The sequence below is a fragment of the Centrocercus urophasianus genome, unplaced genomic scaffold (genome assembly GCF_019232065.1).
Source record: "Centrocercus urophasianus isolate 14NV4802_14NV808 unplaced genomic scaffold, USGS_Curo_1.0 seq_9, whole genome shotgun sequence".
NCBI lineage: Eukaryota > Metazoa > Chordata > Aves > Galliformes > Phasianidae > Centrocercus > Centrocercus urophasianus.
The window spans coordinates 35694052-35704850 of record NW_024885532.1 but is presented as its reverse complement, the minus strand read 5'-3'; the positions used below and the strand labels follow the sequence as shown (position 1 = coordinate 35704850).

At 40.5% G+C, this 10799-nt stretch overlaps 1 protein-coding gene across 2 annotated transcripts in view; it reads left to right on the top strand.

Annotated features, from left to right (window-relative positions):
* The window catches only part of GRIA4 (glutamate ionotropic receptor AMPA type subunit 4), a 220250-nt gene extending 214555 nt beyond the window's left edge, over positions 1-5695 (top strand). For both annotated transcript variants that reach the window (XM_042838826.1, XM_042838825.1), the window contains exon 16: positions 5371-5695. In XM_042838826.1, coding sequence (XP_042694760.1) covers positions 5371-5535 — 165 coding nt within the window. In that variant the 3' untranslated portion in view covers positions 5536-5695. The remainder of the gene's footprint in view (positions 1-5370) is intronic.
* The last annotated feature ends 5104 nt before the right edge of the window (positions 5696-10799 follow it).

Sequence of the window (10799 nt, the reverse complement as noted above, 5' to 3'; positions counted from 1 at the left end):
CCCCCCCCCCCCCCCCAATATCCTGCTTCAGGTCAAGCTTTGCCCACCATAATAACCAACAAAATTCACTAACCACTGAACAGACTCAGACTACTGTCCTCAGCCTTCAGTAAATATGCCCTTTTCCTTGCTCTGGACTCACAGTTTTCAGATGCTCATGCAGTGATTTCAGCCTGATATGCTGATAATTGCTGAGCTGCATCCTGCATACTTCCCCTTAGAAAGCATGCAGGAATAGTTTACTAATGCATTTGATCTCATCCATGTGGTGATTATCTTGCCAACTAATCATTAGTAAAATAGTCAAATCAGCTCCCTGACCTTTGAAAATGGCACGCAGCTTCTAAACATAACTCTTCCATAGCTTCCAAGCTATTCTGGCTGCTTTGTAACAGAGGTGCTGCCAGGACGCTGCCATCTCATTGCTACTTTGAGTCCCCTTCTTTTGCACACAGCAATCTCTGTCTCTTCTAACAAACAGCTACATCCTCCTGAAATCACTGAGCTATCCCTGTAGAGGAAGTAACAAACAAAAATTAAGCGAAACGAGATGAATAGAAATGTCATGTTGCCACCTTGAAAAAAACCTCAGAGGAAACAACTGGAGATGCGATTATTATTTTTTATTTATTATTCATATAGCGCTGGAGTACACGGCGCTGTACTATAGGTGAAGTGTGCCAAGCACATAGCAGGTCCCTGTCCCGAGGAGCATACAGGCTAAAGACACAGCCGGTACAGTACCGAACCATACAGTACAGAGCAGACACAGAGTGAGCAGAGCATGGTGCTTGAGCATGGTAGCTGGAGCGCTGCAAGGAATAGGTGGGTTCTCGTGGTAAGGGGGGGCTTGGCATGTGCTGGCTGGGGAGTTTCCCAAACATGTTGTGGTGCAGTTTTCTGTGTTTCTCTGTTGTACACAACTCATGGCCCTGGGTACATGTGCATTGTCATGGAACCTGATATCCTACTGTGCCTGATTTGTGCACAGCCAGCAAAGCATCAGTTTGCTGATGGATCACCCAACTAAGCAGGTGTCATCGTGGCTACAGGGGTACAGGTCACTACTGTGACAATATCCAAGCTCACAGCCTGTTCTCTGTAACAAAGGACTTAAAAAGAAGTGAGGCCCTGGCACAGGCTGCCCAGAGAAGCAGTGGATGCCCCATCCCTGGAGTTGTTCAAAGCCAGGTTGTATGGAACGCTGGGCAGACTCATTCTATGAGTCTCTGATTCCATGAAATAATCCCAAGAAAGTAACTGCAAAAAAAAAAAATCCTTTCCATAGAATTCTTTAGTGCCCATCACTGAGAGCATCCCTAGCCCAATGCATAGAACAATGTGTGCATATGACAAGAAGTTCCAATGATAAGTGCCTTTTCATAAGCAAAACTAGTCCCGACGACTAATTTTTTAAAGCCGGCATTTTGTTTTATTGAAAATTCATCTTTGCCCAAGTGGTAACTTCTGATAACATTTTAAAAAACATTTCAAGATCCAGGCATTTAAAAATTTTCAAAAAAAAATAGAAATTGCTTTGGATTTTTGAGCAGATATCTATTGACTCCAGAAATTCTTCCTTCTCCTTATCTTGTTTGCTGTACTAGTTACTAGAGAAATCTTAGCACATGAACCTGACATAGAAGAGCTTCTGCTTGTTGGAGGCAGCCTGCTGAGGTGAGGTTTCACTCACCAGCAGTGTGGTGCCACCTATGTGCCCTCTCCTGCCCACACTGCTCATTGACCTCTGCCAGCCCACAGCAGCACAGAGCCACAGTGCTGCACACACATATTTCTGCAGACATATGTCTGCATTTAGCACATCAAAACCTCAGATGTGTTCATTTATCTGAGGTGTAAAGGGATCGTATTAGAACTAAAACTTGCTAATACAGAAAGATGCTTGGCAGTTCTAACCTGCATGAGTAACCCACATGCTTATTTTTAAGCTGACATCAAATAATTTTAATTATTTATGTGTTAAACTAATAGAAAACAGCTTAAATAACCCACCTGGAAATTAACATTTATTGCTGTTTTTTTTCTTCTAATTGAATCCAGTAAGAAACGAGTAGCTACAGGGAAATTCGCCAGTCTGCAAGGCAGCAGAATATGGAAACATAAGACAAGTACACAAACGTGGGGTAAAGATGTTCAGAAGGGATGACAGACTATTGCATCTGCCCCTGGCAGGGAAGGAAGTGTGCTCTGAAGTGGGAGCAATCCCTTCCCTTTCCCCGAGCAGCACTTTTCCATTTTTATTTATTCGTAAGCCAGTCAACTTGATATCTAGAGGAAATGCGGAGCCGACACTTCTCTCCAGCTGCTCAGAGAAAACCACTGCTGGCTTCCTCCTGTCAAACCCATGAGCTACAAAGGGGTTGTCCCACAGGCACCTTCCCAGCCGCCAAAACCACCACAGTCCTCACTGTGGGCCATGAGACTCACCAGCCAGCTCCCAGCTCCACTGCTTTTGCTTGCGCTCCCACCTTGTGCTGGTTATAAGCGACCAAATTAACTACAAAATTTACAAATATATATATTTGTATGTATATTTACATGAAATTACAAAATGAATGGCTAACAAGGCCAAATAGTAAAAGACCGCTCAGTAAATCTGTAATGTGCCTATCTTGACTTATATACTTCCAATTTCATATTCCGTATAGTGAAAGTATTTGAAAGTTCATCTTCAGTATCTGTGCAAAGACATTCCCAGGTGACCCAGGTGCTAGAGACATCTAAACAACAAACAAACCCAGCAACTGGGTACTTACACAGACTGAGATCAGCTTCCTACATTCCTATTTCCTGCTGGGAAGAGGATAGTCAACATTGTCATGTGATTAAGTGAACAACTAGTTTAATCAAAACTAATGACATTAATATGAAAACTAACTACGGCTAAGTTTGAAAGTAACACTACTAACTGAGTACTTACTGAACAGTGACTTCCTAACATTCTTAGTGAATAGCAGGAGTTTTCCCTCTTATCCCAGCCTCTCCTGAAACCATTTTTAAAGCCAGGCCATAAATCTGAAATTGTAGCAGCACAATCAAGCACAGTATTAGCCTGGCTCATTACCCACAGCTTAGTTTGAAACAAAACACAGACACATCTCTAGTTAGTTTGCTTTATGGCAACTTCCTGAGTACAAGTTTGACCTGCTCCTGCTGGCTTTGTCGACTGTCTGGGTTGTTTCCTGCAGTGTGCTGCTGAATTGTTGTTACCCTGCGCTGTGAGCAGAGGGGAGTTGCCTTACTGCAGCTTTTTCTGTTGTTCCATGGAAGGCTGCTGAGAAATTGTTCTTTTTCATTTTCTTTTTTTTTTTTGTAGATCCCTTTTTCAGTGTTTTTCTGTCCTGAGCATGTTGTCAATGGCCAGAAAGCCACAAAGCTAGAAAAACCTAAACTTTTGCATAGCTCAGTGTATCACCTATATCCCCTGTAAACATGAGCTCTGATTTCCCAGTGGCAGAGGGATGGAAAGATGCTGTACTCAGTAACAATCTGCTGGGAAATTCACAAAATCTGGAGTAGGCTGTCCTGTTTCCAACTCAGACTGCATTCTGATCTGGTCTGGTCTCCCATCCCTGCTCAGAACTCAGCTAAAGACCTTTTCTTGCCATTGACCAAAACACGTTCTGTGCATTTCTGCAGATGGACAATCCTTGATGCACATTTGCAACAGGACATGCACCATGTGGAATTCCACCACATTGCATTGTATCTGTGTAAATGTAGTTTTTTATTTGCTGCTGGGTGTAGCTGAAGTCTTTTGTATTCAGTGGAACTCTGTGTGGGCCCAGGTCGTCACTCACTCGTTATCTATCTCTCGATTTTTATATCTAGCTGTTGAATTAGGATAAAATCTGCTGGGTAGCAATCCCTGCCACAGAGTACTGCAGCAGCAGGGAGACTTTTCAAAAGATTACTTTGGATGTTGTAATTGATGGTTAACAAAGCCAAAGTTTTCAGCTTGAGGAGAATGCCATAACACCCTTTGTAAGCTGGGCCTTATCCTGAGAATTTTCCAGCGATTGATTTGGGAAGTTGCTCTTATACATATTCTACTGCGCCATAAGGGCAGCTATACTTGGAAGAATCCTTCTGTGAAGGAGCTAGTAATGCAATGCAATATGAGGCAGGTGCATTTCTTAGAGGTGTACCCAGAGAATGGGAGTTTTAAGCGAATCTCCCTTATCTCAGTTTAGGATTTCATTGCTACCTTGGAAGGAGAAACTGGACTCAGAGGGACAAAGCTCTAAATGCAGAGATTAGTAACAAGGCAAATAAAATGATTTTATGTTTGTCATCCCTTTGCTCCTACATGAATGCACTGTCCTGCATCCCATTTTTTCCAATCAGTATTCCAGATTGCATCACTGCATATTAGTTATAGAAGTTAGTTGCACAGAGTATGGTTTCCGTTGGCTAGAAATGAGAATTACCCACTAATTATTATCTTAACACAGTGTCTCTGAAATCTGTTTCAATATAGTGTAATTCAGGTGCCTGCTGTGCCAGGTGCACATTGGCATTTTCTATCATTCCAAGAGAGCCTTCTTAGATTAGATTCCTTATTTTCGAGTGGCTGAAGTTAGCTGGAATAACTATAAATGTTTTTTCTTCTGTTTGAGGCAATCAGTTTCTAAACAAAATATTTTGTTTGACTTAACTGAAGGTAATGACTTAGAGATAGCAGGATCTAAAATCCTCTTGTGGAAAATTTAGTTTTAATGTAGAAAACCATAGAAAATGTGTTTTCTCAGTGAACTATATTTGCCTTCCCTGATTACAGCAAAATACATATAGGAAAAGAGATTTGTGAATGGATGCCCTATGAATAGAAGTAATAACTTCTTTAGATTTGATCCATGGAATTATCACAAAGATAATTGAAAGAGCTATACCGATTTGTAAGCAATTTTCAGTAGTTACTTTTTACCTTGAAATACCTCTTCAAAGGTCTCAGTCTACAAATACTCGTGCATAACTTTATTCAAAGGTGCTAATACTTTCAGGTTCATGAAAGGTCTTGACTCTCATTTCACAATATACGAATGTAGTTTGAAGTACTTTACATAAAAGTATTCCTTCTTCTGTTAATTTACTGTTCAAATTTGGAATTTATCTTTAAATGGATGATGATTTATTGTAATAAAATTTAACTTCGGAATTTTGAGCCTTTCTCCCCTAGTATGCTATGTATTTTGTATATATGATTATTATTAACTATAATGTTAAAATGACAAAAAAATGCAGATGTCTAAAATCTAATATTTTGGTGTTTGCTGTGTTCTGTTTTCTTGAAGGGCAGAACCTTTCTAACACTTTTTTTTTTCTCTTCTCCTTTATTTTTGATCATAGCTTACCTTTTCTGAAGCCATAAGAAACAAAGCCAGATTATCCATCACGGGGAGTGTGGGTGAAAATGGCCGCGTATTGACTCCCGACTGCCCGAAGGCTGTGCATTCTGGAACTGCAATTAGACAAAGTTCAGGATTGGCTGTAATTGCATCGGACCTACCATAAAAACCAAAAAAATAATTGAGTGCCTTAATTAAACTGTGTTGGTGACTGATGGGAACACAGCACAGACTGTAACGACATGGGAGTGTCATTGATGAACTAATAATTTGGCTGAGAAAGGGAAGTACGTCCAAATGCGCCAGTCATCATCAGCAACAATGTGTGCATGAGCTCAGCTCGGAAACCCAAACTCAGATTTTATATCAGGAAAATTCATAATTTAGTTTTGTTGGGGGGAGGGGGCTGGGAAGGGTGTATTAACAGCAACAAATTTCACTTGAGTGGACTAAAAACTAATAAGACTTTCCAATTTAGCGCATTAAACTGTGAAGAACATGCTCAGAAAAGAGAACATTTCAGTCTTTGTCTTGACAAAGAGAGAAAAATAGCTATAGAAGTCAATGAACATGCTAACCTGTGTCTCCAGAACATCAATATATACAGTGGAAGAATATTCAGCTGTTCAGCTGTAGAAATGAATCACTAAACTGTGATAAGAAAATAATAAATATGTAAATCCTGTGAAAAAAAAAATAAAGAAATTATTTACATTTTCTTTGAAAAAAGAGGAATATTGAAACATGCTTGCTTTTTAACTGATGTAAATTCGGTAGAGGACAACACAATTCTTTTTTCTAACCATCTTAGGGAACAATTCATTGCAATAATTGATATAAAATGCCATCACTGTAATAAAATTCAGAGACTTTTTTTTTTATAAAAGTTGTTGGTCATCCTCTTGTTTGCTGTTACCTTCATTCTGTTCCATCATTCCGTGTTCCACAGATTTGCATCTGTCTAATACAAGAAAGAAAATGAAAAAATGTTTAGAATACATCGTCAGTCTGCAGTGTAGAATCAAAAGAGACTACGGGTCACTCATGTTACAGATATTATTTATAATCTTGTTCTGTGTAAGAAACTGTGGTTTTTGTACCCACCAAAAAGAATAAAACAACAAACGTTCTTATAATATTGCCAGAGCTTGAGTTGTTTTCTGATCGTTAGGGACAAGTAGGGGTGTCACCTGGGAAAATGAACAGAGTGGTTCGTTAATTGCTCCAGGATGCAGGACCTTATCTAATATGGCCTGAGTGCACATCTGTGAAGTACTCTGAAGCCTTTACAGAGACAGAACTCTAAAATGTCAGAGTATTGCAATGTTTATTCACTGGGTATTTTATTAGTAGTCACTGAAACTGATAGGTTACAGAAGCATTTAGTGATGGTGTTTGTTCCCTGGGGAGTTCAAAGGACGTCATATGAGGGAGCAGGGAAGTAATCTTTCAAACTGACTTGGTATGTAGATTTTTTCTCAGCGCCTGGCAACCTCAGCCTTCGTCATACATCCTTCCAGTGACATCAGGGAAAGGCGCCATTTGAATCAAATTCAGTGTCTACGGGAGAAGGCACATCCATCACTACTCTGATGTGATGGCCATTCCCCTTGGCTGTGCTAGACACTGTGGTGGTCTGAAAATCCAAGATCTTAACCACCAGAGCAGCAGTTCCATGTCAGAGTCCAGACTGCAGGTCAGATCAGATTTGGATTAATCACAACTTCTAATGCCTACAAGTGGTCATAAGTCGATAGCTTAAATTCTCCCAGCCTCAGTTGCTGGTTCTCCTCTTGGGTCCCAGGCCTGCAGGCCCTCACAAAAAGGATTGCAGGCTGAGAGCGGAGCCTAATGGTGCCAAATGGTGGGCAGCACTCACCAACTGCAGCAAAGAACAAATAAAAAAAGCACTATGAAGATGAGATTCATCCTGTCTAATACAGACAGGCATGAAACAGCAAAGAGTTAGCTTCAGTTCAAGTATCAACAACATAGATATGAATTTCTCTACCTCAAATACTCCAGACACCCTTTACAGTCATTAGAGAGAAATAATAAATGAAATTGAATGATGTCATCTTAAAGCTGGCATTAAAACACTGAACTGCTGAATCATAGCACAAAAAGCCTGTATTTTTCCAGTAACTGTAATCTAGGCTGAGGGTGAGCAGTTCTTACAATGCAGGCAAAGGTGAAAATAAGGTGATGCTTACCCCTAAGGCGCAATGACTATAAAGTGTGCAGGTGTTTCAGAGGGAAAGGGCATCTAACTGTACAGTGAATGGCTGTGACACAACCCACTGTATATCCTTGTTTTACTGGTGTGTTTATCTCATTCATGAGTTACTATGAACTGTTTCTGTCTGTGGCCAGTATGGTGACTTGTCTGACTTTCCTGCTTGATTAAAGCTGTGAGCTCTCTCATACTTCTTCTTACAACTCAATTTAAAAAAAAAAAAGAAAAAAAGAAAAAAAAAAAAAAAAGTATTTTTGTTAAAAATATAATAGGTTTCTCTTGATTTTTTGTAATGTAGTAAAGTAACTGATTTACTGATTTGAGGCTGAACAGCCTGGGAGACTGAATATAAGGAATGCTGTCTACTCTGTTCTACTGTGCCTGTCTGTTTTTCCAGGAGTCTGTCTTCAGCCTTCCTTCATTCAGGACTGTGAGCGGTGCCATTGCTGTCCTGGGATATTTTACTGTCTTCCTGTTTTACTCCTCTTTCCTCCTGCTCTGTCTCTTTGATGTATTGCATTTATTTCACATTTTCAGCAGATGGCACATCACGGCACTTTTAAATGTCACCCTAATGAGCGTAATGGGTTTCCATTAGACAGCCAAACCCTGCAGTCCTTTGAGATGTCAGTAACTAACAGCTAAGTTACAAGGACTCCCATGGAAAGGATTCTCTATGGAGCATCAAGACCAGTGTTGCCACTGAGCATCACTGCTGTAGGGTAGCATATGGGGCACGTGCCAGCAGCCACAGGAATTTCATCTCCTTACCACTTCCAAGCCTCGTCCTTGGCCAGGGAATGCTTTGCTCGAACAAAGCTTGGTTAGATGTGGTGAAGAGAAGACTGTGATGCCTGTAATAAAATGCCATGGTTATGAATTTGAAATAAAATAATAAAGTTTAAAAAAGATAACTAGATGGGAACTTGGTACAGCAGAGAACAGACTACAATCTGGGGCATTCCACCCTCACCATAGTAGCTTACTCTATTATCTTATTCAAAGGGGTAACTTTTAATGACTCCTATGACCATTTTCACATATCTATCTCAGCTACCCCTCAGAACTTTTTTCTTTTGCATTTTACCCTTCTCCAGAGATACACATTACTTACTCCTCCGTGTTTCTCCCTGCTAAGACATTTGAGCATCTGTGCCAGAAGATAACCTCCTCCCTTCTACAGGCAGGAAATATGATCTGTGGGAGAACTCACCCTCAGGTCAGGTTCAGGAATGTTATGGTTTCTAGTACTATGGGTATGAGAATCCAAGGCTTTGTCATTAGATCAGGGCTGCTACAAGGCACCAAGAAGCAGTGATGCAGCTTCTGTTGGCAGCTGGGCTGCTTCCTGTCCTCCTGGCACAATAACCTCAGCTCTTTTCCATGCTTCTGTTTTGCTTTTTCTTCAGCCACTGAGGCAATCACTGGCTCAAAGTGAGAAAAAATGAATAAAGGAGGCTACTGAATAAATGATACTATTCATGTTGAGGTATTTATTCAAATATCATCCACATATTTTCCAAGATTTGTCCTCAGAAAGAATACACGCGGCAGAACTTGATCCAAGATGTCAACCTAGACATAGACATCTGGTGCCAGCACGATGCCCCATACCATTCTGCCTGGTCTCCAGCTACAGGTCCAGTAGGAGTCCCATCAGCTCTGAGTCATATCAGTCAGTCCCAAAGATGCCTCAGCCATTGAAGAGAATCAGAAAAAAAGCGTAGGATAGCCACATGTGGCTGAATGAATTTTCTTATTGAGTTATTTGATCAACTGAAGTCTTACTTTTACTGCATAAACCTAGGTAATTAGGATCACCTGAGATGCCTTTGAGTACTCTATCTGGTGTCCTACTGGGACACCAAACACCAACAGACACGAACAAATTATGAGTTTGCTGTAGGTCCTGGATTAGATTTAAGGGCACCAATCCATCTCCTTCCAGTAGCACAAAACATTAAAGAGCTACAAAGGCCTTGCCCTACATTTCTTTTTAAAAAGTGACAAATCTCTAAATAACTGTAAAGAATTTTGATAAGGCTAAACTATGGAAGAGGACTTCAAAGCGCTTTAAGAGGAATCATATGTTTTTCTAAGATTGAAGAAGGAAAACAATACTTATCCAGTTATTCTATTTTATCTGTTCTTCTGAAAATTCTGGTACTAAGGCACTGAGTCTGACACTAAGAGACTCAGTCTGACCTGAGATGCAACCAGTGATGTAGGTGAAACGTTCCGATCTGGTGAGACTTCTACACCTACTTCGGTCTTACTGTGTAGAAATTTCAGGGGATATGGAAGATATAAAACTGTAGAAGTTTAAATCCAGTAAAGTTATTGTTACATATTACGGCAGTCATCAAGTCCACAGCATTGCAAAAGAGGTGATGCTTTTCCTTCTTCCATCATACCAGGGTATGTGATATGTGTCTGGAGAGAATCTTCAGACCTTGTTGAGCAGATCAGGCCACAAGACTGCAAAAAAGAGAAAGGATATCTGAGAATATCTGTTGACATTTGTGATGACAATAACTTCTAATATCTCCACTGTAAATACCTAGAAATGTGTATGATATGGCATATCTGATTGATTTTAGATGACTGTTAATGGAAGATACCATCATCCCTTACCGATCTCTTCTTTTTGTTGATTAAGGCAACCAAGGATGACTGATTTGTATGTCAACATTTACTCTGCAAATGTCTACACTTGACAAGGAGACTCCTACTTCTGGAGACCTAAGTCCAACAAGCAAATTATGAAAAGGAGTGAGAATAGCTCTGCAGTATCAATCATACAAGGGCAGAGTTACTGGAATGACCTCAAAAGTGTATGTTTATGATATTCAGTTTCACAACATCTGAAGCCTGGAGGTAGCTTGCTTTCCACCTGTGTGCAAACAAGCGATTTAGGACTCCCTCCTGCTCTCACCTCTATTGTTTACATAGCACTACCACCTAGAGATAACTGATCACCCTCAACTCCAAAAGATTATGTTGATTAGCACGCTTTAATTAAAATTGCTGATGCCAGTAGTGAGCTGGTGGGAGCTCTAATTATGGCAACCAGTGGACGCCCTGAAATCAAAATTCTGTAAGTAGAGGTGAGGGAACGTGAAAATGCATCTCCCTGCTGGGGCCTGATGCTAGATGCATCTGCAGCACATCTCAGGCACAACTCTTTGGATGGA